The sequence below is a fragment of the Aspergillus nidulans genome, chromosome I, assembly GCF_000011425.1.
Source record: "Aspergillus nidulans FGSC A4 chromosome I".
In the NCBI taxonomy this organism is placed as follows: Eukaryota; Fungi; Ascomycota; class Eurotiomycetes; order Eurotiales; family Aspergillaceae; genus Aspergillus; species Aspergillus nidulans.
In genome coordinates this window covers 2865490-2891871 of record NC_066257.1, presented here as the reverse complement: position 1 = coordinate 2891871, position 26382 = coordinate 2865490, and the positions used below count along the sequence as shown (strand labels likewise).

The 26382-nt window shown below is 49.1% G+C and overlaps 8 protein-coding genes across 8 annotated transcripts, besides 1 other annotated feature; 3 read left to right on the top strand and 5 right to left on the bottom strand.

Annotated features, from left to right (window-relative positions):
- Positions 1 to 26382: part of a sequence feature (contig 1.112 1..353724(1)) that runs on past both edges of the window.
- Positions 77 to 1809, bottom strand: ANIA_06713 (DUF890 domain protein; the record flags this gene model as incomplete). The annotated part of the gene is made up of 8 exons (XM_659225.2): positions 77 to 529; positions 590 to 853; positions 909 to 999; positions 1048 to 1177; positions 1224 to 1360; positions 1424 to 1452; positions 1505 to 1580; positions 1685 to 1809. The coding sequence occupies 8 exons, from the start codon at positions 1807 to 1809 to the stop codon at positions 77 to 79; spliced, it is 1305 nt and encodes a 434-aa protein (XP_664317.2).
- pldA lies at positions 1966 to 5365 on the top strand. Its single transcript, XM_050611028.1, has 8 exons — positions 1966 to 2300; positions 2348 to 2739; positions 2788 to 2940; positions 2994 to 3615; positions 3669 to 3929; positions 3977 to 4437; positions 4490 to 5038; positions 5106 to 5365. Exons 1-8 carry the CDS (start codon positions 2252 to 2254, stop codon positions 5118 to 5120), a joined length of 2502 nt encoding a protein of 833 aa, XP_050467153.1. The 5' UTR covers positions 1966 to 2251; the 3' UTR covers positions 5121 to 5365.
- On the bottom strand, positions 12066 to 14123 carry ANIA_06711 (ribose phosphate diphosphokinase subunit PRS1). The gene is made up of 5 exons (XM_050611026.1): positions 13774 to 14123; positions 13690 to 13699; positions 13518 to 13638; positions 12386 to 13434; positions 12066 to 12327 (listed from the first exon to the last, which is right to left on the bottom strand). Exons 1-5 carry the CDS (start codon positions 14030 to 14032, stop codon positions 12297 to 12299), a joined length of 1470 nt encoding a protein of 489 aa, XP_050467152.1. The 5' UTR covers positions 14033 to 14123; the 3' UTR covers positions 12066 to 12296.
- Positions 14298 to 15144, top strand: ANIA_06710 (bifunctional precorrin-2 dehydrogenase/sirohydrochlorin ferrochelatase MET8; the record flags this gene model as incomplete). Its single annotated transcript, XM_659222.2, has 3 exons — positions 14298 to 14398; positions 14462 to 14943; positions 14994 to 15144. Exons 1-3 carry the CDS (start codon positions 14303 to 14305, stop codon positions 15142 to 15144), a joined length of 729 nt encoding a protein of 242 aa, XP_664314.2. The 5' UTR covers positions 14298 to 14302.
- On the bottom strand, positions 15404 to 21666 carry ANIA_06709 (Arf family guanine nucleotide exchange factor SEC7; the record flags this gene model as incomplete). The annotated part of the gene is made up of 6 exons (XM_659221.1): positions 15404 to 15743; positions 15807 to 16862; positions 16915 to 17284; positions 17335 to 19634; positions 19687 to 19871; positions 19918 to 21666. The coding sequence occupies 6 exons, from the start codon at positions 21664 to 21666 to the stop codon at positions 15404 to 15406; spliced, it is 6000 nt and encodes a 1999-aa protein (XP_664313.1).
- ANIA_06708 (dihydrolipoyllysine-residue acetyltransferase pdhA) lies at positions 21963 to 23839 on the top strand. The gene is made up of 4 exons (XM_659220.2): positions 21963 to 22135; positions 22215 to 22264; positions 22328 to 22551; positions 22610 to 23839. The coding sequence occupies exons 1-4, from the start codon at positions 22026 to 22028 to the stop codon at positions 23690 to 23692; spliced, it is 1467 nt and encodes a 488-aa protein (XP_664312.1). The 5' UTR covers positions 21963 to 22025; the 3' UTR covers positions 23693 to 23839.
- On the bottom strand, positions 23059 to 23481 carry ANIA_10850 (uncharacterized protein; the record flags this gene model as incomplete). The annotated part of the gene is made up of 1 exon (XM_050611015.1): positions 23059 to 23481. One exon carries the CDS (start codon positions 23479 to 23481, stop codon positions 23059 to 23061), a length of 423 nt encoding a protein of 140 aa, XP_050467151.1.
- ANIA_06707 (double-stranded DNA-dependent ATPase) lies at positions 24107 to 26175 on the bottom strand (the record flags this gene model as incomplete). The annotated part of the gene is made up of 3 exons (XM_659219.1): positions 24107 to 25837; positions 25892 to 26037; positions 26121 to 26175. The coding sequence occupies 3 exons, from the start codon at positions 26173 to 26175 to the stop codon at positions 24107 to 24109; spliced, it is 1932 nt and encodes a 643-aa protein (XP_664311.1).

The following is a 26382-nucleotide window of genomic DNA, read 5'->3' as shown; positions in this document are numbered from 1 at the left end:
CGTCGAATACCTCAAGCTATTTTCTCATTCCATCTCATGTCCTGTGGTGATACGGACAAAAAAGCTACCTAGTAGTCTACCGCCCCTCCAGTTTCCTCTTCAACATGCCACAGAAACTCTCAAACAGCACCGAGTCAGTCCCTTTAAGCCACCTAACGAGAACCCTAACTTCCTTCTTCTCAGTACTCGTTTCATCTCCAGTTCTAACCGTGTCTGACTCCATAGCCAACTGAACCCTAAACCCCAGCGCCGCCGTATGAGGGTCAACGTCCAGATTCCGGTCTAAGACACCGGAGGATATCTTCATCGCCCTCCTGTATTGGCGAGACCAGACGTTTGTGGACGCGAAGCCGATTCCCGTAGTAAGATCACTATGCCACGTCCAGCTGATATGCAGTGACGAGAGCTCTGTGTTGACTGCACTGCTGATTTCGTCGATAGAGCGTCCCGGGAGGGCGAAGGTGTATTCCGATGGGAAGGGGAGGAGGTGTTTCGGGTAATTTGGGCTTTTGATGCCGCGGGCGACGCTCTGCACAGCAGTATGAGTTGGGCTTCAAATCCTTTCTTTATTGAAATATGGGGTGCATACCACAGCTGGACGACGATCCGCCCATGACCAAGCAATTGCCCATCTCCTGGTCTTATTTCCTTGGACAAACTCTGTTACGGCGTAGTTTGTGTTACCGAGTTCGATAAGCCTTTCGATAAGTGTAGAGACGCTGCTTAGTTTCCCGAGCATGGATGTGTACCAGAGGACTTTATCTTGGAGAGCGATACTCTCTGTGACTATGCGGGATACGAAGGATACTTCGCCGCCGCGTGTGACCATTTCTATCTCTGCGCCGGTGCATGCCTTTTCCGGAATTAGTTGTAGTGGAGCATGCGTTCTAACGAATCCAGGATCATACCGAAAATGGAGGTCTATCCTTGTCCTTTGCCGAGGCTACCATTTCGTCTTGGGAAGAGTAGAATGGTGGATTACACATTGTGAAGTCGAGTCTCGCGGCTGTTAGCTTGGGATAATGTCAAGAAACTAGCTTGCAGTACCTTTCCACTCCTAGAGTGTTCAGAGAAATGAGATCATTATCTGCGTTGGTCTTCACAATCCGGATGCGTGACTCAAGGTTGTTCGCCTTGACAGTCTCTGTAGAACTTTTGATGTTCTCGTCGTCGATATCTTCTTGAATTAGCCACGTATGAACCGGGCTCGATGTGCCCCTTACCAGTTGCGATAAAAGTCCAATTCGGTCTCGTTCGTACGCCTAATATAGGGTATATACTGCAGCATCCTGTGCCACTGGTGGGACTTAGAAACTTTCTGACAAAGGGTGTAGGAACGCACATGTCAAGACCTGTCACACTTCTTTCAGGCTCATAGGCATCTCGGCATCCAGCGCCCGTCGTGTCAAGCAGATCTTGCAACCATAGGACATAATTTAACCTGTTCGGAACCTATTTATAGGTCAATCAGTCGGATCCTAGCAGCAGGTCAAACTTCACATACTGGAGGGCATAATCGAGTCTCTGGGATGTTGACATCCAGATCAAAATCCCGTTTGAGCAGACTGACAGTCAATTGTCTGAGAGCTGGACGTCAATCGGCGCAATAGGATATCGCTCATTATCGTGATTTACCTGACAGCGTCGGGGTCTGTAAAATCCAATTGGTGGTTCGGCTTCAGACTGGTCTATGTTAGTCAGGATGCTGCTGAATAATTGTATATGTTGCACCGACAACTTAGCGAAATCGGCCGACTGAAGGGCGAGTGATGCGAAATCCACGCCGTCTTTGTAGAAATCGCGTGCCATGGTGCAATAGCTATATCAGCAAGTGATTGCCAAAAGTTATCGACTGGGTGTTGCTTGAAGTCGCTGTCAATTGATTTGTAGCGTTAGCCGGGGTGCTGAAAGAGGTGGAGAAGGCCACGCACAGTATGCGGAGGTTGGCCAGGAACCAGGTGGCTCGCAAACTTGCCAATCGGTTGAGCATCGGCAACAGCCCTATGGCCAGATCTCGATATCTCCTAACCAAGGAAAGATGCCAAGGTGGATGAGGAGAAAAGAAGGTAACTGCAGTGGGTTAATGTGGGAGGGCGAGGATGGCCGATGACGCGCACGACGTCATGCCCCCACCAGCCCCTCATCGTAAGGCTGGTTGTATTCTGTATTTACTCCAGGCTGCCTCGTTTCTTTCCATCACTCATCGGTCAATGAGGCTTTGTCAATTGGCTCTATCTGTTAGCGCGTCATCATGTCCCATTTCAAGGAGAAGATTCATGACCTCGAAGAGCACATGAAAGGTCAGCCCCCTGCTTTTCTAGAGTATTGGGCGTTAACACAAGCACAGACAGCCATATCTCTGAAAAGGCGCATCATTTAAAGCACAGGGTCGGCAAGTTCTTCAACATTGTGAACCCGAACCACCGCCATGATGAAGAACACGAGAAGGAGACAGATCGGAAGAGAACTGCCATCTGCGAGTCAAACCGCTTTGGATCCTTTGCTCCGGTCCGCCAGGGAAACAAAGTCAAATGGTATGTTGACGCCCTCGACTATCTCTGGGCCGTTTCCATAGCTTTGGAGCAAGCGAAGGAGGTGATCTACATTGAAGACTGGTGGCTCTCGCCGGAACTGTTCCTCCGGAGGCCTCCTCTCACAGCCCAAGAGTGGCGGTTAGATCAAGTCCTCAAGCGCAAAGCTGAGGCTGGCGTGAAAATATATGTGATTGTGTACAAGGAGGTTGGTTATTCGTAGTGTCATGTTCATCATACTTGCTAACCAACACAGGTCAACCAAGCATTAACGTGTAATTCTGCTCATACAAAGTACGCTCTCAGGGCACTATGCCCAGAGGGTAGCCCTGGGCATGGCAACATCAATCTACTTCGCCATCCTGACCATAATATTTTTGAAAATGCCGCCGATATGACACTATACTGGGTAACTTCAGCTCATCTCGACGATTCATCCAGTATTTGACTAACAGTCACAAGGCCCATCACGAGAAATTCATTGTCATTGATTACAATGTGGCTTTTATTGGAGGCATTGACCTATGCTTCGGCAGATGGGACACTCACCAGCACCCGTTAGCTGACGTCCACCCATCGAACCTCAGGATGGAGATCTTTCCAGGGCAGGAGTTCAATAATAACAGGATAATGGACTTCCAGAGTGTAGGCGAATGGCAGTCTAATGAACTCAGCAAAGCCGAGTATGGTCGAATGCCTTGGCATGATGTTGCTATGGGCGTGATAGGCGATTGTGTCTACGACATTGCTGAGCACTTTGTCCTCCGATGGAATTTTATAAAGCGCGACAAGTATAAGCGGGATCCAACCGTTGACTGGCTATTGCTCGAGGGTCGCACGGGCAAGGATGAGGACCTCGTTGGCGTCCAGCGCCCAAAGTTTCCAGTTGGTGATTATGTGCAGCACCCCTACAAGCCATTGAACACCAAGCCTATGGGAGCGCAAGGATCTTGTACAGCACAGATTGTACGCAGCAGTGCTGATTGGAGCAGCGGCATCCTCGTTGAACACAGCATTCAGAACGCTTACAAGGACATTATCAATAAGGCCGAACATTTTGTTTACATTGAGAATCAGTTTTTCAGTAAGCTTTGGTGAATGTCCTATGCGGGATTGAATTGTGCTAACACACCCTAGTCACCGCTACTGGCGATCAACAAAGCCCTATTCTTAATACAATAGGGCGGTCCATAGTCGATGCTTGCGTTCGGGCGGGCAAAGAAGGAAGAAAGTTCCGAGTGATTATTGTCATACCGGCGATTCCTGGATTCGCCGGAGACCTTCGACAGAACGAGGCGACGGGAACAAGGGCTATCATGGACTACCAGTACAAGTCAATTAACCGGGGAGAACACTCCATCTTTGGTCAGATAGCGGCTCAGGGAGTTGATCCTACAAGTGAGTCAAGCTTCATCGCAAAGCAGTACTTCGCTAATAACATATAGATCATATCTTCGTCTTCAATTTGCGAGCATATGATCGAATCAACAAGACTCCTGCGTTGGAAGAACTGGAGAAAGAAGCAGGTGTAACGTTCAATGACATTCAGCGTGGAGTTGCAGAGACCCTCACGAGTGAGAGTGTTCACCCCTCCGTTGGCAAGGAAGGCGACAAGAATGAGATCAATTACGGAGGCGCAGAAAAGGAGAGAGAAGAACGGATTGCCAGATTACAAAAGTACGAGGAACGGAATAAGGCTCACGAAGCACATTCTACTGCCAACAACAAGGATAGTGTCTCTCACACTACAATGCTCCACGGCGGGAAAATGTCTGATGAAGTGTGGGAGGGTGACCCTGAAGCGGAGAAAGAGAACTTTATACAGGAAGAACTCTATGTCCACGGCAAGGTCTGTATAGTCGACGATAGGGTGGCCATATGCGGCAGTGCCAACATCAACGATCGGGTAAGGGACTCTTACCGCTTCACATCATAGCTAAACTGACATTTACTTCCAGTCGCAGCTCGGTTACCACGATAGCGAGCTCGCAATTGTTGTCGAAGACCAAGACTTTATCGATAGCACAATGGATGGAAAGCCATATAAGGCTGCACGCCATGCAGCAACCCTTCGAAGGCAGCTGTGGAGAGAACATCTCGGGCTCCTACCGGCACAAAACTACGATGCCTCTGAGCACCCCAACGCACAGCCGCCGACCATCTGCATGAATGAGATTCTCGAGGGCCCAGAAAACGACTTCGTCACGGACCCAATGAACGACAATCTTTGGAAGACGTGGACAGACCAGGCCACTGTTAACACTAACATCTACCGGCAGCTCTTCCGCACCGATCCCGACGACAATATTAGGACCTTTGAGGAGTATGACAAGTACCGCGCCAAAGATGGCTACAAATTAGGCCATTTGTACGATCCGTTCATACCAGTCCAGGAAGTCCGGGAGAAGCTCGATAAGATCAAGGGACACCTCGTTTGGATGCCATTGGATTTCCTGAAGGATGCTGAAATGGCGGAGCCTGGACTACAGGTGAATCAGTATACGGAAGTAAGTTCTGCACTCGTCGACTAGTTTCTTTTTCCCTGCATGTAAACTAACCCCTTGGGCCAAATAGAGTATTTACACTTAATTTGTCGGTCTTTGAATTTTCGAGCAATAGGCATACCGCCGCCATTTCGGATTCTTTTTCCGTCTCCATACCATCGGTAACATCAAATGCTTCTTCGCTCATAATCTAATTATACAGTTTCTTGTCCTCCGCTAGTTGGTTTAATCAACCCGTAATACCCGCCGCAATGAGTTCTAGTGGTTCCCAAACATATTATGGATTCCAGAGCTGCTACCTAACTCAATTAACCTTTCGTCCCTCACTTCTAGGATTGCCAACAAACTGGTATATATTTAGATCACCAACACCACATACCCAACCACTCAACCCTCGCTTAGGACGTTATTTCACGTAAACTCTCAGGTGTACCTTTAGTACCCAAGTGACCCAACCATCTAATCAATCAATCAGTCAAGCAAACAAACAAACAAACAACCCACATACCTACCTACCGTGCAAACCCAACTTAAGCATCCACGCCCAAGACCTCGACAAGGATCCAGGATTACGACCACAACTACTACATACTATAATACTGTCGTAGCTACCTTAGGCAGGTACAGCCAAGTATTCCGACCCGCCCGAGCCTGAGTCCGAGCGCTGGTAACACCAATCGACCTTCCGAATGAACAACCGCATTGGCCAGAAAAAAGAAGGCAAAAAGCCACCTGGTCTGCGTTCAAGGTTAGGTACGTACGTAGCGTAGTGTAGTGTGGTGGCCCGGGTAGCACACGCTCCTTGTGCTGTGCTACCATACTAGGTACTATGAGTAAACTATCCATAGGTACCATGAGGAGAGGGAAAACACCACCAACGTCTGAAGCACGAGCACGGACATGCCACAACACAAGGTTTTCTAGCGCCTTCTAGAATCTCTGAGTCTCCGATCTGGACTGTTATATGTAGCCCATTATGATTGGGTTGGGTTGAGATGACAGAAACAGGAAGAGATAAGACATATGTCACCGCTAGGTTTCAGAGTGGTCATTCAGCTTCCCAATCACTTAGAAGTAGATGTTATAGAGTTTCAAGGAGTTAAATTGTGGTATGGTGAGCTTTATCCACTTGGTAAGGTTTGTCTTATTTCTTTAAGGCAGCGATAGTACAGCAGCACAGCTTGCTGGTAGAGTCGTACAGTTGAATTGGTCAGGGTCAGGTGCGCGGTCATACCATACCTAGAGATAATTCGAAGCTGGGCTAATGGCCTGATCAACGTGGACAGCCTCTTGGAAGGTTATTATAACTGTGTTTTGTGAGCTGTGAAACATGAATTTAGGGTGAATATCAAAACAGAAGGTGTCTTTTATCTCAGTTGCGTCGCCGCAGTATATTAGAATTTCTATCAAGGACCAAAAAAGGATCACAATCTATGGATGAGTTTCACAGTCCACGCTCCACAATGCGATGCAGTAAAGAGAGCAGTCGAGTCCGCCAGTCAGACATGCAAGCAAGCCGCCGGCAGAAAGGTAGGAGACAAGGATACTCGCCGGCAGATCGAATAAGAAAATGACATTGAATGAGGAAACAGATAAACTTTGCTTTTGGTTCCGCCCTTGAACACCGTGGCAATGCGTTGTTTTCAACAGAAAAATGGATTTCGAGGGCATAGCGCAAGTTCGGCCGTTAGTGCTCCATTAAAAGGGTTTAGTATGCGAACGAGGGAGGAAAGAGAGAGTTGAAGACAATCGGACGCCTTTGAAGCTAGCAAAACTGATCCATGTGAGAGAACTGTTCTCTCCCATGGCCGCAATTTTGGTGTTTGCTTAGCCAAAAGTATCCATCGGCTTCGTCGTTATATTGGTCAGGGCGAATGTGAACGGACAAAGACCTGGATCTCAAATGGGTTGCGAAAAGTTGATCCGATTGGAGGTTGACCATGGATGACAGCGTCTGCGTAAGCTGATTTGTCGAAACGCCAGTAATATGAGGTAAGAATCAAGGAAACATCTTGGGACTGATATTTGAACGAAAGAAGTAACGAAAGCAAACCCACAGCTCACGGCGAGCTGAGCCTATGGGCACTAAGGCACTGCAGCTGAAACGTTCCGTGGAAGCCTTCGGGTCCTTGTAATAGAAAGTCAGCTCTATGGTTTGTAAAGTGCACAAAGGCGCAAACCTAAAAAGGAATCATGACGAAGCATATTGTTTCTCATACCATGTCATAAGAACGTTAAGCCGGGTAACAGCCGGAATGTAACTGTTACTTATGCTTTAGCGGTGTGGCAAGAATTGCAGCGGCAATGGCCACAGATCTTGCAGCGCCAGATAGCAACAAAAGGCCCGGAGTTGCAGTCAGAGCACCGCCAGGTAAGGATATTGCCGTTGGTGGCCTGCACAATGGCAAAGACATGGCCCGAGCACTGGTTAGCCATTCTTGATGCTACCCTTGTCCAAGTACCTGGTATGATTAGCATCTAGCCTCCAATCACCGTTGAGGATTTTCGATGACCAAATACCTTCGTAGATACCGAGTCAGAGGAACGTTAGCCAAAGGCGTTGGTAGTGTAGGGTAAGTAAGTATAGAAGGATCAGTTCTAATCCGAGACGTTGGGAAAAGCACTCGACAAAGGCTTCTAGAACCGTGAGCAAGGGGGCGTGAAACACAGTAGATGAGGTTTGGTCTTGCGGGATGATTCCGAAAAAGACAAAGGCAAGGAATATGAGTGTTCTCAATTGTTGCCAGTACAAGAGACTGATCCAAGGAAGCTGAACAAGCAAGAAAATTTATGATGGAAGAAGAGAGCTTTGAACCTGGGCTCCATAGTAGGTATAAATAGGACGCTTTAGATGCGACAGGAGAACGAAGGCATCAAGGACACAACGGGTGCGTTCAGTTTAGAGCAGCTGTTCAACAACGTATCCCGGCAGCTATGCGAGTCCAGGCCAGGAGTAGGCTTGCTGCATGGGAGCTGTTGATCGGATAGGAATTAACAATGCATGTACCCGACCTATCCTCGGGCAATTGAGTAGGTGGAGCAACCGTAGAGAAAATTCAAATATGATTCGAAAGTCACCGGAGCAATAAACTGTCAGGTTGGACTTGACTTGCCCGATTGCGAGAGTTGTATACGAAATTTTGTTTGTGGTGGGAGTTGACTCGGGAGTCCGAAGGTTAAGCAGTTTAATAATAGGACCATCCGGAGGAAAGTTCGAGACTCCCAGAAACTATACGCAAATGATATATCTGCAGTGGGTCAGGCTAGTGGGTAGAGGCTTTGGATGGAGGAAGGCATACAATAGTCCGTTGTCTAATTCTGAAAGGCGCTTCCCCGTTAGGCTGTTAGCACAAGGTTGACGCCCGAGGCAGAGAGAGACAGATGCACTGGTACTTGCCAATTCCCAAAACTAGGCATGATCTCGCCGGATCGTCAAAGGATCGGTTGATGCTGATCCTACTGTACTCGTCGGCCGATCTAGAAACCCGGTACTGTGGTGCGCTGAGCGCTCCCAGCGCTGTGGTTTTGGATCTCCTTTGGCGTGCAGATCATGGGTCTGTGTGCGAAATAAGGGTGCGTCTGCATCAAGCGGAAGCTCGTCTATCGGCAGGCGAAAAGTACGGTTCAAGTCTCAACCCGAGAATCAGGATCAGAAGAAAGAGTACTGTAATATCAGAAGTGGAGAGTCGAATTGTCGAAGAGTCGAAGCGGAGCCAGGACCTTGTCATTTCCTAGTCCAGCGGTACCAAAAGAGTAACACCCAGGTACACCTCGTCTACGTCTCCCTCGTTCCTCTCCATAAATCCACTCGACCAGCAACACCCCGCCCCCACGATCATTCTTCAATATTCATTTGTCAATCGCCATACTCATACCTCCTCGCTGCCTCGGTCATGTGGTCACCAGTCTTCACCGTCATTATTATGATTTGCAAGTACTAGATTGCAATCCTCCTCGCATCGTCCTGCGGGTCGACCGCTTCCATCGTCGTTCCCAACTGACGCGGTCCGAAACTTCCTACAGGCCAAGCTCATAGGAACAATGTTCCCTAAAAAGTGGATATAGTCCACCGCCAGAAGCAGGGATGCCCCAAGTCCTCACGTCTGCAGCAGGGCCTGGGCCATAATGCTCTCAAACCGAACTGCGGCAACGGCTGCCCACGATTCCGTTCTGGCATTCGAGATGATAATTTGCAAACACTGCACACGTCGCCTACGCGGTCTGGGCTCATACGGAGCTCTACAGGGCGGGTGCTTTCAGATCCCTAGTTCCGGTCAGACGCCCCCGGGTCTTGACATAATTACGGCGCACGCCTCGGCGTCGTCTCACATTTCTCTTTCATTTCTCGGTTGATCATGGCCGATCCTGGATGCCGGCGGAGATTTGTGTAGGTACTTTCGCGGACCCGTCAACCAGGTTCGCAGGTCCAAGGAGCTAAACAAGCCACCCAGTGGATTAGTTCAGACTAGCTTTTAGCCTCCTTCAGCCACCAGCTGCATTCTCGGTGTAGGGCGAGCTCAGCTTCTGTAAGTCTCGACTTTCAACCCTGGTAAAATTTGAAAAGAAGACGGTCTGAACAGGGATGCCTCCCTTGTTCGAAGCTTCGAGCAAGGTCAGCTCTTGCGTCAAGCCAAGATCTAATATTTTGACTAAGGTGATTGGCGAAAGCATTCCACGAAAATCCTTTTTCCTCAGTCGCGCCAGGCGATTGCCTCGAGAAGCGAAATGATTGCCTGCCAGGGGTCTGCCACTTAAGAGTCACACTAGACCTGGAATGGCCTGATGCAGCATGCTTGATCTAACTCAGAGAGGCGGCGCTAAAAAGCAGATCAAGATATCTTCTACGAATCACCGCCCTGTATGGCAGTATCACACCTCCTGATACATTTCGCATGGATGTTTGGTGCTAACTCATTGGGCCTGACGGCGGAATCTCCAAGATGGTAAACCTCTTCGTTTACGAACAAGGGGCACACGCTATTTCTGAGCGACTAACCTCAATATCCAAGACTCCAGCCTGCCACTAAAGACTTGTAGGCATTTCAAACTCTCATTGCACGTTCCTTCAGCGCCAGTACTTAGTCCGAGACCGGCTTGGCGGCTTCTGGCTTGAGCTTCCAGTCAAATGCAGTCAAGACTCATCACCCAGATGTCAGACGTCGTACTGGGCCCGGCTGATGCTAAATGTCAACATGGTCTGTACCTCTGAATCGACCCTCCGCAATTTACAAGTCCATTCTAAAACATGTCCATACACAAGTCATCCTACATTCCCTACACTATAGAAGACGCAAAGCAACAATTGCTTGATCATGAGAAAGGATCCTGGCTAGACAGTTACTGGATTGGAAATTGTGAGGGCGAGCGCCTGACAAGAATGATAAGTCGGATCTCGTCAATTCAACCTTTCCTTCCCCACCCAATTGATCTGCCGGAAACACTTCCGCGACATGGTCAATCATGTTTCTGACTGGTTCAACTCACAATTGGCCCTGGCACCACTGTGTAGCGATTCGAGACTCGAGGAATTCCGCTGAGCCTTCCAATGAGGCGGAAGTTTCGAGCCGTGCTTCGGGTTCAAGGTTCGATGGTTTCATACCATGCCTTTCCGATCTAAAGTACTTTTGCCCTTTTGACAGGTCTTTTGATCTCTCACCAATTCCGCAAATATCGAGCCTCGGCCAGCGAATGGTAACGAACTAAGGATTATATTCTCCACAAGCTTTTTATTTTCCGAAAATCCATATTGCCGGGTGAGAGTCGGTGCAACGCATGGCGCTTCGTCAATTAGTCGCGTTGTTGACTTGTCGAGTCCATTTTTGTCAGGGCCGAGCTGTCTCTCACAACGCCTCGTGTCGCTGCCAAAAGTCCTGCCTGGGCGGAATTATGCAGTGTCCTCCAAAAGAAAGTACAACAGTAGCCGTATAGACTTTACGCCGATAGGGCCATACGTGGACCTTGTACATCCCTCCTGAGCTCTCTTCCTGATGTCATACTGATCAACTCTGTACCACAAACCCGGTGCAAGTTCGCCGCAGACCAGGCGATTTAAAGGATCCGTCAGATTATTTCATACCGCATCCTCTCTGTCGGGTCCGCGCACACCGCTACAAAATTCTTGCCATTGAAATCTAATTCCCCAGGCGCATTGCCTTTCACGAACCTGGTTAATCGATAATTGTGTCACAGATCTGCTGGACTTCGTTCATATGTGGCTGGCAGCATGGCATTGGCAGCATGACCCCGGCTGCATGCTGCCGGCTCAGTCGAGTCCGCGACAACCAACGCAATTTGAACATCATCTGCATGCAGACTCCGAGACCATCAATAGACAACGGGTACGGGTAACGGTCAGCTCACGCGACCTCCGATGAGGTTTTTGCCCAATTCGGGCTGTCCCAGTTGCAGGCGTACACCGATACTTCAGATTTCACCGTCCCGAGTACTAAATCTGCTCAACCTTGAAAACAAACAATTGAGAACCAGAAGTATAATATCTAGGTAACTCATATGTAATAAATTGTTGGCTTCTAAATTAACTAGACAACGGACGAAAAAAACTGGATGTTCAAGATGTTCTCTTGCATCAGCCCCACGACCAAAAAGGAGCGAAGACGAACTTCAGAAGCTGATGCCTTCATTCCTCGATAGGCCTACCTCGCGCGCATACCCTTCACACAGCAAGGCAATGAAAAGGATATGCACGCTCAATAGACATCGATTTGCTCTCCCAACGCTCCGTTAAGAACGATCTTGTGAATTTGAAACAAGACGCTCCTGCAGTACCCAAAGTGGACTGCACCGCTGGTTTTGCTGAGACATTTGCCTTCAGCTTGGCCCTCTTGATTGTAGAGGTAAGTAGGTAGGGTGCTTCAATCTACGAATAGGTGAAGGGTGAAGAAAAGGGCTGCGAAGTGGCAACCTGTCCTAGTACAATGTCCTCACGTAGTGCGGAGTGGATATCACGTTTCAACCATCAACCTTTACCGATATTAGGAAGTGGAATTGAAACCATGCGCATGCAATAGACTCGGTCTGTAAGCATATGCGGCGAATCGCTCATAATCCCTGCGAGATCAAGTGAGAAAGAAACGGGCAGCTTCTATGGAGATTTGAGGCATCATGATCATCATTTTTTGTCATTATCGTCCTTCATAATCTTACCAACGTACTATCAGTAGTGGTATCATGATCATCAAGCTGCGCATTAGCAAACGAAAACCATGAAGATTGCACACAGCCCAGTCGCTATTGAAATAAATCAGTCATTAAGATGGAACAACGCCGAAACACTGCGGAATCGTTAGCTTCGCGATGCTCCTCGGTTGATAGAGATAAATAGAGACGGACCTTTCGCCATAATGATGGCGTCTTATGCTCTCTGAGAGGAGGCTTGAGATGTCAATGATGATCAATTTCCTGGATTTCCTCGCCACTTGCGGTGATATGGGGAAAGTATTAGTGACGACAATGTAGTTAATAGACTCGCAAGCCTCCAATTGTTCAAGGGATGAGTCCCCAAAAAGCCCGTGGGTGGCAATGCAGTAAACCTTCTTGGCCCCGCCGCGCTTCACCACGGTCTCTGCCGCCGCGATCCATGATCCAGATTTGTCTATCATGTCGTCGACAAGGAAGACAGTTCTATCTCGGACGTCTCCAACCAGAGTGATAGTCTTCTCTTGTTCAACATTTCGTTTGGTGCTTCCTTCTTCTTCATCAGAAGAGTCGGCAGCATCGAATGATCCGCCTAAAGCGTGGTCACCAGGCATTGAGGATGTGGTCGAGACGACTGAGTCTACCATTGAATCTGGGATGGCTTCACTCTCTTGGCTGGGCAGTTGCCCAGGGGTTGCATCGCCGGATACAGCCATAGATGTAGGACCAGATGGCGGATAGTCATCATCGACGAGGTGACCTTGTACGAGCCGCCCGGTGATCACATCTCGCACCCTGACATCTGTGTATTCATTTACAGCCTCCAACTCCGAAGGCCGCCGGGCGCCCGACGGGGTCTCAGGACGCAACGAGTCAAGCTCATTGAGATCCGCCTGCGATTCCCTTGATTGTAGAGCGTCGGGGTTTTCAATGTGTGTCCGCGCAATGAACGGATCTTGCTCTTTAGGCAGCGGTGTTGTTTCCTGGTCCAAAGCCTCGAAGAATACTGTACTATCGGCCAGAGTTGGTCCTGGCTTTTGGCGGCGCCTGTCTGTTGTGACTATGCCAAAGTTGAGCTTGAGCGTGTCTGCCAGCGACGTTACTCGTTTCGTCCCTCCAGCGTTCTTGCTAACGACGACAGCTTCTTTCCACCCGGGAACATTGTTCCGAATCCAGCGTGCAATGAAAGGCTCGGCGAATAGGTTGTCGACGGGCTTGGAGAAAAATCCCTGCATTTGGGATGCCTGAGCAGAAAGACCAGGTTAGAACTTCGTCTATCCACTAGTGACAGAATCTAGTGCAGCAATCCATCGTTCTAAACACTCACATGGAGATCCAAGGTGATCACATGGTCAACCCCAGCAACTGTGAGGAGATTTGCAAGCATACGTGCGGTGATAGATCCACGATGGCTCTTCTTTTTGGATTGGCGGGAATATGGGAAGTACCTCGTCTGTGTCAGCATTATGAGTAGCAATCAGCCTAGCTAGGATCCATACGGCATAACCGCTACCAAACGACCATGTCAGCCTCCACAAGAATTCCGAGAACGTGACATAAGCGGGGAAGTAGGGTAATCATACCTGTGATAGACTTTGCAGAGCCTCCTTTGCAGGCTGAGATCATGATTAGAAGCTCCATAACACTGTCATTGATCTTCTCGCTGCCGCTCTGGATGATGTAAACATCTTGGTTTCGCACCGAAACACCAACGTTCACGTTTGTCTCGCCATTGCTAAATTTCCCAAGTTCTACTTTGGCCGGTGAAGTACCGAGCCTCTCGCAGACCGTCTCGGTGAGAAGCGGATGCGAGTTGCCTGAGAATATCTGAACACCCCTCATTCTTGAATCGAGCGGATCAAAGAATCATAGACATCAAGCTGAAAAGGAATGAGCCGGTCAAGAAATGAGTGTCATCTCAAGGGAAGTCTGGAAAAGAAAAAAAAAAATCCAAGGACGAAGGGATGAGAAGAAGCTAAGTGCGCCCCACCGACATTTTCTCGTCGGAAGCTGGCGTTTTTGGTCTCCGTGGTTCCCCGTATTGATGCCCTCACCAACGATCTCCCCCACCACGATCGTTGCCATAAAGTTAACATACGAACCTCATCGAAAATGGCGTCGAAATTTCCAGAAGTCCAGGGAGGGGGCTCATTAATTGTTGCATGGCAAGTAAAAGAAAAAAATATTCTAGTAGTAGGTGGTGGTGAAGTCAGTTTGTTCCCTATTCTGCCAAGCTATATATATGTTGCAGCTCTCTTACAATATCCGCAGGTAGCTGCTGGACGTATCCTTCATGCTCTTAATGCAGACGCCAAAGTCACTGTCGTATGTCCGGCATCAGGATTAAACGACGAGGTGGCCTACCGTGTGCTGGAAGGCCAAGTCACACATATTGACCGGAACTTCGAGCCCTCCGATCTGGATGGCGCCGACATGGTACTCTGTGCCATTGACGATCCTGAAGCTTCAACAAAAATCTGGAAACTCTGCAAGGAGAAGCGGATACCAGCTAACATAGCCGATGTCCCTTCTGAGTGTGACTTTTACTTTGGCAGCGTTCACCGGGATGGGCCGTTGCAGGTTATGGTCAGTACGAACGGGAACGGACCGAAGCTTGCAAGTATGGTTCGAAAGAAGATCGCAGACACCCTTCCCACCAACATGGGGGCCGCAATCGAGAATGTTGGAAAGCTGAGACAAAAGTTGCGGGAGGTGGCGCCAAGTCCCCAGGAAGGTCGTAAACGTATGAAATGGTGCGTATAATGTCTTGTGATTTCTGCTCATGGACTGATAGGTAGTCTAGGATGTCCGCCATTTGCGAATCATGGCGACTGGAAGATCTGGTTCATATGACTGAGGAGGATATGGAAACTCTATTGACACATTACCAGCACGGCGGGATTCCTACTCTTGGTGAAATTCGATCCAGCCTTCCGCCGCCGTCGACTGATTGAGACTCAGCATGCTGCATAGCTCTGAAGATTGTGTATTTAAGCTATTTTATAGAAGCTCATTGCTGGAGATTCCAGGAGCTAAAGAAGGGCAATAAACAGACAACATTCAGGTATGGCTAATTTACACTCAACACTCTCATAAAACCAGCAAACCTCTCACGGAGAGGGAACAAGGATATCCAAAAGGGAAGCGATGTAGAGCAAGAATGGAAACTGAATATAGGAGCCGTCTAAAGCGGATATAAGAGAAGAAAACCAGTCAGCGCCGGCCGACGCTATGCTTGCGAGATGGATGCTCCGATACAGAATGTCGGGGACTAACGGGTGTGGGCGTGGGCCGGACTGGTAGACCTAATCTCGCCTCTCCGATCCGCTGGAACAAGCCTTGAATTGCGAGACGAATCTCCGAGTTCAGCTCGCGGCCAAGCAAATCGACAGCAAGGGGATAGAATGTGTCTATGTGCTTGTCGAAGCCCTCGGCGGGAAAGTTTGTGTAACCTTCGATAACGTCCACAACAACAGGGCGCCAAGCCACTATGTTACGATGCTGTGAGTCTTCATCAAGTCGAACGAACCCGCTAATGATGTCGACGCAGAGGCTGGAATGAAAAGAAAAAGTATTAGCGAACGTGTGCCTCCACAAATGCTGCCCAAATACTTACGGAATCAAAGCCGCTTCTGTTTCACTACGGCTGCTCTTCCTCTCTTCGCGCTCGTCATGGTACATCCTGAACAAAATGTGGACGTAAGTAGCAGCACTTCCACTCTCCTGTTTGAGAAGATTGGGCGGCGACTTCATGAATCCTTGCCGCCAAAGTTGCATTCGCAACTCTTTGTCTTCGTTGAACTTTTTCGCGAACTGATAGCTCTTCTTCAGCAGACCCATAAGCCGTAAAAGCTCGTGGCTGGGTATTTGTGCGTAAACCTTATCGTTGGAGAATAATTCATGGACTGTCTCAATCATGAGCAGCTGAAGTACACAACTTGTGATAATACGATTGAAATAACGACGACGTGCGGCAGTGACTGCAGCCGGTTGCTGCTGGGTATCTGATTGTGGCCTGTAGTCTTCCAACTCAGTATTTGAAGCTGCTGGCATATCGCCGTCCTCGTGCTCGGCTGTCGTGTCTTGTGTCCCATTGAGCTTGGGGGGTTCAGTTGAGGTTTCTTGAGCTGGCGATGACTCGGTTGGGTCCTGCACCGTATCATGGGTGTCTGCTAACTGTCCATTTGCAGTCGGAGCAGAGGGTGTCTTTAGTGTCACAGTCGCCATAGTTGTTGCAGCCGTGAACAGTTCATATGCAGTAGTTTTGTTAAAAAGCTCGATGAATGCACCAACTGTCTTATTCCAGTGGTCTTTCTGGAACTTTTCGACATTCTGCAGGATCAGCTGCTGCAGACAATTGCTGCCGATTCGCGCGATGGTGTCGTTCTCTTGACATATGCATAGCGTGAGGAGTTCAAGAACACGCCCAAGCATATATTCAAGTGCATCGAAATAATGGGTGAACAACGTGATCATATGGCGCAATGCCTGGATCATTGTGGTTGAGAGCCATACGGAAAGCTCCTCATGGTTTGGTACCTTGGACATTTCCGATTTGGACTGCAGAACAACGAAGATGGGATACAGGAGCTGCCTCCAGAGGACATCCCAGAATTCTTGAGGGAAGCTACCTCCGTAACGTATTAAGGTGTCGAAAAGGTATGTCAAGGCCCTAGTGTTCGGAGTTAGTAAATAGTCCAAATACTGTAATCGAAGCAGCTTACCGTGACCGAGCCTCAAGATCATCGCCAGTCATGAGAATATCTTGGAACGCAATCAAAATAGGATACCAAAATTGCTCTTCTTTGGACTGCTTAGTGAGTTGCTGAGTGAGGTTAGTGGAGTCCTCATGGAAGGCTTCCGTAGAGCTACGGTGAGATAGAGGACATTCTGGAGTCCTCAGCATTTTGGCGACCGTCGACTTTAGAAGCTCGATTGCCTGTAGTGACTTCTTCTGGAATCTCGTGTTCTTAGAGAACTCTGTGAGGCATACAACAAGGTCAGGGAAGGCTCCTTGCGTAATAACGACACCGAAGCGCGTGTTGTAGATCTGAGTAACGTGCTCGAATGCCATATTCACAATGCCCTCTGTATCTGCCATTAGCCGATATCGTTGTATAAAGCGCTGGTAGTGCCAAACCTACCATAAGGCTCTCGAGCCGCAAACGAGAAGACACCAAACATCGTTTTCCAACCAGAACGGATGTTGTCTCCGCGAGCCTGAATCATCTGTATGAGGCAACGGAGGATCATGTCCTTTACAGTAACAGCATTGCTATTGGACATGACATGCTCGAACGGTTTGAGGAAGTCTTTCTGGAATTTGAATCCTGGTAGTTCTTCAATCTCCATAAAACGCATTGATAGTTGACGGAGTGAATCTAACGCGAAGAAAACCACCGTTGTGTTCGAATGGCATCCAACTTGGTTAAAGTGCTGCCCGAGAACTTCCCAGATCTTGGACCATTCAATTCTGACTCGTGTCATGTTGTAATAACTGATTTCAACCAACTTCTGCAAACTATAAGTGCGAGGAGAGGCCGTCTGGCCAGAAGACTGAATCTCTTGCCAACTCACTTCACTAAGAGCCCGAACGAAGTCGATGATAGCTTCGTGGGACAAATTAGCTGTGTTGGTAAAGATCCGGTCTACACCCTTCACCATCTCTGTTGAGCGACTTTCCATTGCTATTTCGGCTCGAAAAGGTGTAGGGCCTGTGATGGACTTGGGGCGAGGACGCCTTGGTGCCTGCATTGACCTTCTGGGGCCATCGGACGCAGACGGAGGCACAACGCCAGCGCGTGACATATCTGGCAAGGATCCCTCGTCGACCCCGTCGCTGAGCAGTTGAAGCCTGTCCAGCTGGCTGACGCATGTGAGGATATCTCTCCAAGAGCTCTTTAGATGGTTCCCCTCTGAAAGCGCGACATCAAGCAGTATCTTTACTGCCTCGACATTCTTTGCGACCATCTCCCTGACATTGCCCAGGTTTGTGAACTTCGCCAAGGCAGTGACGAAGGCAACCCGCGGAGTTTCCAAATCAAACGTACAGCTGATTCGTATGGCTAATTTCATACCTTCCATACAGAGCTTGATTGTCTTAAGGTTTTGGGTATCCTGCATGGGTGCGGACAAGCCGGAGAGAAATGACATCCAAGTAACATTGAACATGGACCCAGCGTGCTGGACGGACGTTGCGAAGATAAAGCGTGAAAGTGCCTCTTTCACCGCAGTCTTCCGTTGAGCTCGGATCAAACTGCGATAGAGTTGCTCAGTTTTGTTGGCCATTTCCTCAGAGGCTTGCGCATATCTCTCGCCCTGTATATCCCTTCCAACCGTTGCGAAGACTTGCCCAGCCCTTGATGCAAGACCGCTAGGAACAGGTGCGGGATGGGCGGCATTTGCAGCTTGCTCTCTTTCGGTGTCCAGAACAATCTCGTTGTTTGCGATTTCGTCGAAGATTGAACCAAGATATTCATCAGGCAAGTCCTGATTGTCATTAATACCACGGTTGTTTTTGATGAAGTCTTCCTTAGTCATGCGACGGCCTTTCATCTTGGAGCTATGCTGGTCGGTGTTAAGCAGAATAACAGAGTACGCAAGCACGTACGCCGTATCGGCGTTGGCAAATGCATTCGGATTTTGAGTAACATAACGCTCAGAGAATTTGAGCATGAAACGGTCGATCTTCTGGGCTTCTCCGGGCAGGCGGAAATGTTGTAAGAATGAGCGGAGGGCGTCGACGAAGCGCCGCTTGGAAAAGTCCATCATATCAACAAAAGCGTGCATGGTAGCGATGTTTTCGGCGTCGCCCTCACCAAGGTATTCTCCGATCATAGCCTTATCTAAGCGGTCATTGCGAAGTATGAAAGCTGCAATGTCCTCGGGAGAGTCAGACCGTATGAAGCCTTCTTGGAGGGCAAGCTTAACGCCTCGCTTGGGTTTGAAGTTGAACTGTTGGATCACGTTTGTGAGCGCGATCTTTCTCTGCTTGACCTTCTCTACCTGGCTTGGATCGTCATCAGGAACTGGAGTAGACCGACCAGTGCTGCCGTCGGCACCATCAACCCTTGGAGAGGCGAGGAACGCAGGGGCACTGCTGTCCATGGAATCTCGTGGGTTGTCAACAGACTTCTGTGAAAAGGTCCGGGCGGCAGTCGGGTCAACGCTACGTTGTGAGGCCCAGTTGTCCAAGGATTCCAGAATCACAACAAGGCACTCGACAGCTTGATGTTTTAAGATGTATTCTGAGGGCACACTATGCGTAGGTGGTTGCTGGTTGTTTCCTATACTGGCGCTCGTCAGATTTGGGGGAAGGGTGCCACGCTGGTGCCATTCGTTCCCAACACTGGAAGCCTTCACATGCAATTCGTGGTATTGTTGTTGTTGGAGAGGGTTCACGACTGTCGGGATACTAGCGTATCGTGATAACTGTTCAATGATACTGCGAAATTTGTCAGATTCTTCGTCTTCTCAGACTGAAATGGAGAACAAACTTTTGGAAAATATTCTCCAGGGCAGTGCGATCACAGTCGTAGTTGAGATACATCTCGACTAATGCACGAGGCTCGTCTGCCAGTCGCTCTAATATCTCCATGAAATATTGCTTTTGAAAGGCCGGTGCATTTCGCTTCTCGAGTATGGCTAGATATATTTCCTTCATGAAGACCTCTAACTCTTTCTGCTACTGGTTAGACATACCAAAGTCAATTTCAGAAACCACGAACCTTCATCATGACTCTCATGTGTTTTAACATGAGCCAAAATATTTCGCAGCAGACCTCGAAGACTTTCGGTACTGAGCTGGCGCCGTTTCGACTGAGACTTAAACAGAGATGAGGTCTAATCGCTTGAAGGAAGGTCATCGCTTCCAAATTACCTGAGCTGTTTTTTAGTGTGAGAAGGGGTGTGGTGAAGATAATGACGTGGTTATTGATGAGGTAGTGGATTAGGTGCAGAGATAGCAATTTGGATCTCATATTCTGGGACTTGAGGTCCTGTTGCTGCTCGTGGCTGAGGACTTTATGACTCAACTTGCAAAGAGCTCTGAATACGAGGAAAGCATCTTTGACGTAAATCTCGTCCACATCGTCTTCGTTACTTGAAGCATCTTCAGCCTCTTTCTCCTCCGAGGAAGTGCCTGAGTAAGACTGCGTTCTTTTCTGATTAATGTTGGCGCGGGTGACCATTGTTGGTACGTTATCATTGACTGTTGTAACATCTTTGTTCGATTCGAAGCTCTCCAAAGTGAGCTTTTCCGTTGGCTCCTTGGAGACCGGTTGATCCGCTGCTACAGAAGCAACATCAGATGCCTGATCGTCCTCAGCAGATGGCGGGCTAACGACAGGCTCAATAGTCACACTTTCCGAAGACCCCGCCTGCGCCTTTTCGCCTTCACGGATGCGCAATTCCCGTAGATCAAGTCTAACGCGCAGTCTGTCAAAGACCGTGCTGACCATTTGTGTGAGGGATCCTTGAGCGATTTGTTGGTTCTGACTGGACTTTGAGTAAATAAACATGTTGTAGATTTGCCGAACAGCTTTCAGAAGACCTGCTCCATGCACCACAATTTTGTCGTTCAATACTGCAGCCAGAAGGGATTTGATTATCTGTTGTTGGATCTCGATTGGCGTAGCTTCATTTTCGAAGCAATCGCATATAGCGTCAATGGCTCGCTCTATAAGAGGAGGCTGCTCTGCCGTAGCATCTGCCTCCGATGGCTTGGCTTCTTGCGCCGATGGAAATGCAAAATAAGAGTAGGTGATTAGCTTGCCGATGCAATCGAGAGCCGTTACTTGCAAGGGAATGCTTAGAGTCCTGCTTGCGAGTAATAAAGGGTAGAACAGTATCTCCGGGTCGATAGGTTGGCGGTCCGACTGCTTGACATTGGCGAGCGCATTCTTTACAGCGTCCTCCAGCTCTTTGCTCTTCCGAGCTTCCCGCGACGCACCAATTGCATCCAGAGCTGTCACAATAAAAACAGTAGAGCTGACTACCGAGGACCGATTGGTAGCGAAGGTTGCGGTAGTCGATCGCGAGTCCGATCGCTGTCGCATATCCTGGGCAAGCTGCTCATCGCGAGTTGACGGCGCATCTGGAGCTTCATTCAGTTGTTCGTCCGAAGCAGGAGGCTGATCTTGCTGCAGAGTTTCGAGTTGATCACCTTCTGTATGTGGTTGTTCTGGTTCGTCGGTAGGCTCGTTTGAATCAGTGGTAGTATCCGGAGACGTTACGGAGGGCTCATGAGGCAGGTTATTCTTGCTGTCATTCAATCGGTTGTTCGCCATTGTGTCCTCATTCTCTTTAATTGTTGGGATCTCCTGACGTTCTGATTCATCGGTTAATGCTGGTTTTGACTCCGCGACTACCTCCGGGGCGTGCGGTTCTGTTGCAACATCAACCCCATTCTGCTTGTCTGCCTGGGTAACTGATGTTTGGTTGAGCTCGTTCGTAGGGTCGTTCTCAGCTTCCGCCATTATGCAAGACTCCGTCTGGAGTATCGGGTACCAGATACACGGAAGTCCCGCATGTGAAGAAGAAAGCAGAACAAATCAGAGACGTTTATGGAAATTGTGTACGGAACCTTGCGATAGTCCGGAGTATGCGTGGCCTAAGATGGAGACTTACATAAGTGAGACTACGGCGCGCTACCGTCTCCAACCACATCACGTGTTCGTGCCTATCACGGTTAGCGCCCGGTCCTCACCGAGAGAAATGTTGAGAACTGAGCTCCGAGCTTGCGGCCAGATATAAATCTCCTCTTCCCATCTTACATCCCTCTGTTTCAATAGCGCCGCGGGCCCATATCTGTCTCACGAAACAGAACCCCGGCATCATGGTCGCCTCTGCTGTCAGAATGCGCGTCCCCAGCGCTTCATTCATCTCAAAAGGTGCCTGCTCCTTAAGGCGACCACAAGCCTCTTACAAATTCACGGCTGCTATCCAGTACGTTTACTGTCTTTTCGCGCAAGAGACCTCGTGTTCATCGGAGAAGTAAAACTAACTGAATTCTTATTTGCTATAGACATCAATTGCCTGCTTTAGCTGCTCTTTCACGTTACTACGCCTCCAAGTGTACGCTTATCTCACATCCTCATGCTAGTGCCTAGCTTTTTCTGACCAAGCGCAAATCTACAGCTTTCCCTCCTCACACTATCATCAGCATGCCTGCCCTGTCGCCAACAATGACGGCAGGAAACATTGGAGCGTGGCAGAAGAAAGCTGGTGATGCTTTGCAACCTGGCGATGTTCTGGTTGAGATTGAGACCGATAAGGCGCAGATGGACTTTGAGTTCCAAGAGGAGGGTATCTTGGCCAAGGTGCTGAAGGAATCTGGCGAGAAAGATGTGTCTGTTGGCTCTGTAGGTGTTCCTTTCCTTTGACCATGACAAGATACGTTTGCTAATTGTGAAATCTCAGCCTATTGCTGTCCTAGTTGAAGAGGGCACCGACGTCGCGGCTTTTGAATCGTTCAGCTTGGAAGATGCTGGTGGCGAGGGTGCTGGTGCCGCTCCTCCAAAAGAAACTCAAGAAACTCCTAAGGAAGCCCCTAAGGCTTCAGAGCCATCTACGCCCCAGCCTGCTGCTGGTGCTTATGAGCCCGATACCTCCGGTGAGAAGCTCCAGCCTAGTCTGGACCGCGAACCTGCGATCAGCCCGGCTGCTAAGGCTTTGGCTCTTGAGAAGGGTGTGCCAATCAAGGCTCTAAAGGGTACCGGCCGGGGTGGCCAGATTACCAAGGAGGATGTTGAGAAGTACAAGCCTACTGCTGCGGCTGCGGCTGCTGGGCCTGCTTCTGAGGACATTCCTCTCACATCAATGCGCAAGACGATTGCTAGCCGCCTCCAGCAGTCTTGGAACCAGAACCCTCACTTTTTCGTTTCTACTACTCTGTCCGTCACCAAGCTTCTGAAGCTTCGGCAGGCACTAAACGCCTCCTCTGAGGGCAAGTACAAGCTCTCCGTCAATGACTTCCTCATCAAGGCTTGCGCTGCCGCTCTCCGCAAGGTTCCCCAGGTGAACTCCAGCTGGACTGAGGAGAACGGCCAGGTTGTTATTCGCCAGCACAACAGCGTTGACATCAGCGTTGCTGTTGCTACGCCCGTTGGTCTGATCACTCCTATTGTGAAGAATGCCCAGGGTCTTGGTCTTTCCAGCATTTCTAACCAGGTCAAGGACCTTGGCAAGCGTGCTCGTGACAACAAGCTCAAGCCCGAAGAGTACCAGGGCGGTACTTTCACCATCAGCAACATGGGCATGAACCCTGCTGTTGAGCGCTTCACCGCTATCATCAACCCCCCTCAGGCTGGTATCCTCGCTGTTGGCACTACCCGCAAGGTTGCCGTCCCTGTTGAGACCGAAGAGGGTACCTCAGTTGAGTGGGATGATCAGATTATCGTAACCGCTAGCTTCGATCACCGGGTTGTTGACGGTGCTGTCGGTGCTGAGTGGATCAAGGAACTCAAGAAGGTTGTCGAGAACCCTCTGGAACTCCTTCTATAGTTGCCAAATTTGGAGTTATGTGACCATTTGCTAGCGCATCGGCCCAGAGCCTTGACCTGGGTGGGATTTGTCTCATTATGTATTAAAATCTTCATATTATTTTGACCGTCTTGGTCTTTTATAAATCCTAGCATTTTTTTGTTTCTTACGGCGATAGCATCTTCCACTGAAACAGGAAACTCATCCATCCGTTAACTGCCTTTGATAGTATCGCCAATGGGCGTACTAAAGTGCCTTGGAGCAGGTACATTATTTTCGACCTATAGTCTACCCAAAGAGCAATGGATAACAAATCTATCCAGACGGAGCAGGCGCCCTTGATGCAAGGTATAGATCCTCTCTCCATGTATATATGACAAAACTATTGGGAAATAAATACATCCTTACCCAGTACGCTCGCGTGACAACGCTGGATCAAGCCTCAACAGGCCCAACCCTAACCTCCCCTCTCCTCTGCAACTCCTCAATTACCTTCATCTTCTCATCTTGCTTTTCTCGCTGCTTCCGCTTCGCCGCGAACCTCTTCTTCGAGCCAAATCTTAGCTTGGTGATTAGATCCGCCGCCTGCCCGCGCGTAAGGTCGCCATTCTGGATATTCCCTTGCCGGATCTTCGCCGCGTTTAGAAATTTCACCTGTGAGGTGGTCGCGGAGTAGCTTCGCCATCGTTGGCGGGTGGAAATGTATTGGTCTTCGAAGTGAGCTGCCGCGAAAGTATCGCCTGCGCGGACGGCTGATTCAAAATTCTCTGCCCGCGCAACCAGCCGGGGGCGGGTGTACTTCTTGGTGTCTTCAGTAGGTTTAAATATCATTACGTGGTAGACGAGATACTGAGGGGACGGCTCGTCCGGGCCCGTTGCGTCTTGTTGTTCAATTGTTAGCCAGCCTGACCTGTCTGATAGTAGGTATTTGTTTTCACCGATGCGGACCCAGGCGTAGTGGCTGAGTGAGCGGATGTGCTTTTCTGATTTCATGTCATGGATTAGGTCGTAAATTGTGTCATATTTGGTGAAGGTGAGTTTCAAATCATCCGGCAATTCTGGTCCACTTTCGGAGAGTAGCGATTCCTCTGGATCTCTAACATTTTGCCCCGTAGCCTTCCTCTCCTTCAAATCTTTGGCTGTTACTTTTTCAAGGACCTCGTCTGGATGTAGCCCAAAGAGCGTGGGAGTAGAGATGACGCCAGTATTTAGGGTGGCTACCATATCAATGATATGGCAGTCTTTCTTGCCGGGGTATAAGCGCAAGCCGCGTCCTATCATCTGGATTAGAAGGTTGCGAGATCGAGTAGGTCGAGCAAGTAGGACACAGTCAATGTTGGGCATATCAGTTCCTTCCGTAAACAGCCCGCAATTAAGCAGAACAGGAAATTCCCTGGCTCTGAACTTGTCTAACTGTTCATCTCTCGTTGTCTTTGGGGTAGTACCCGTAATGTACCGAGCATCAATGCCATATTGCCGAAACGTCTCGGTCAACGCCTTAGTATGCTCGACGTCAACGCAAAATACCAGTGTAGACTTCCTCTCCGCTGCATTGGCCAGCCATGCGCGGACAGTGATGTCATTAGTTTGATGGGTATTGACAGCTTTGGATAGTGAGCCAAGAGCAAAATCTCCAAATTTGTCCTTCCTGACGCGTGACAGATTTGCATGGGATTGGACGGTAGTAAACACGGCGTTGGCAAGCCATGCATCATTGATCATGTCCGTATAGTCTTTATGGTACACAATCTGATCAATGGCAGCACCCAGCTTGAGCCCGTCAAATCGCGAAAACGTCGCAGAAACGCCAACTAGAATCGGAGAATCAGGCGATTTTTCTTTGAGTCCAAAGTATCCCAAAACCGTGCGGTAAGTTGGGGCAACAATATGATGCGCCTCATCCACCAATACCAACTTGAAGCGCTGGGGATCGAACTTTGCTAGCCGATCCCCTGAAGTAAGGCTCCTTACAGAGGCAATGATTATATCGCCCGATCCCGACGCGACGTGATTCCCCATCTCAATCTCTACGGTTCGATCGGGATATGCGAGGTGACAATGCCGGTAGGCTTGTTCGACCAGTTCTCTCCGGTGAACGACAATCAATGTTTTATCTCCAAGTATATTCCTCGGTGGTATTCTCCCAATTAGCTGAGTAAAAATGACCTGAGTAACGCAGAGAATTAGTAGAGTTCTTAGAAGTTGCAGTTAACCTCTTACCGTCTTTCCAGCCCCCGTAGCTAGGGATATTCCCAGTCGCTTGTGGCCCTGCTCAACATGTTTCAAGACCGATTGAATGCATTCTTCTTGATAATCCCGAAGCTTGATAGCTGGTGCTTCGGGGGTAGGTGTAGGCTTAGCCGTTGCTATTGCGGAATCCCATCGCCGAAGTCGCTGAGAGATTGTAGTTGGTCGCGCCAAGGAAAGCCTGGGAGTCCTTGAGACATACCTGAGCGGCAATCCCAGCCCCGCTCTCCAATAGATATATTCCATCCAGAATCCATAGAAGTGCAAGTTCCTTAGGAAGTTCTTCAGAGAATGTCACGGCGATAAGGAGCCCAAACAGTGCAAACACGGACGGCCTTATCAGGCCCGATAACCAACTTTTTCATCTACGGTCTACACTTCCTCCCTTGTGGCACGCTCTCAAGGCGTCTTATCGATTTAGATTTCATCCCAACTGGTAGGCCATGAAGAATCCTGCCTGCCAA

What these genes read in the sequence shown, in the direction of transcription:
- pldA (XM_050611028.1), top strand. Translation starts at nt 2,252, where the DNA reads ATGTCCCATTTCAAGGAGAAGATTCATGACCTCGAAGAGCACATGAAA. An exon ending in CCTCGAAGAGCACATGAAAG is followed by an intron (nt 2,301 to 2,347) that starts GTCAGCCCCCTG and finishes ACACAAGCACAG; the next exon opens with ACAGCCATATCTCTGAAAAG. An exon ending in CCGATATGACACTATACTGG is followed by an intron (nt 2,941 to 2,993) that starts GTAACTTCAGCT and finishes AACAGTCACAAG; the next exon opens with GCCCATCACGAGAAATTCAT.
- ANIA_06711 (XM_050611026.1), bottom strand. Translation starts at nt 14,032, where the DNA reads ATGAGGGGTGTTCAGATATTCTCAGGCAACTCGCATCCGCTTCTCACC. An exon ending in TGATCACCTTGGATCTCCAT is followed by an intron (nt 13,435 to 13,517) that starts GTGAGTGTTTAG and finishes CTTTCTGCTCAG; the next exon opens with GCATCCCAAATGCAGGGATT. An exon ending in CGCCATCATTATGGCGAAAG is followed by an intron (nt 12,328 to 12,385) that starts GTCCGTCTCTAT and finishes ACGATTCCGCAG; the next exon opens with TGTTTCGGCGTTGTTCCATC.
- ANIA_06708 (XM_659220.2), top strand. Translation starts at nt 22,026, where the DNA reads ATGGTCGCCTCTGCTGTCAGAATGCGCGTCCCCAGCGCTTCATTCATC. An exon ending in AAATTCACGGCTGCTATCCA is followed by an intron (nt 22,136 to 22,214) that starts GTACGTTTACTG and finishes TATTTGCTATAG; the next exon opens with ACATCAATTGCCTGCTTTAG. An exon ending in AAGATGTGTCTGTTGGCTCT is followed by an intron (nt 22,552 to 22,609) that starts GTAGGTGTTCCT and finishes GTGAAATCTCAG; the next exon opens with CCTATTGCTGTCCTAGTTGA.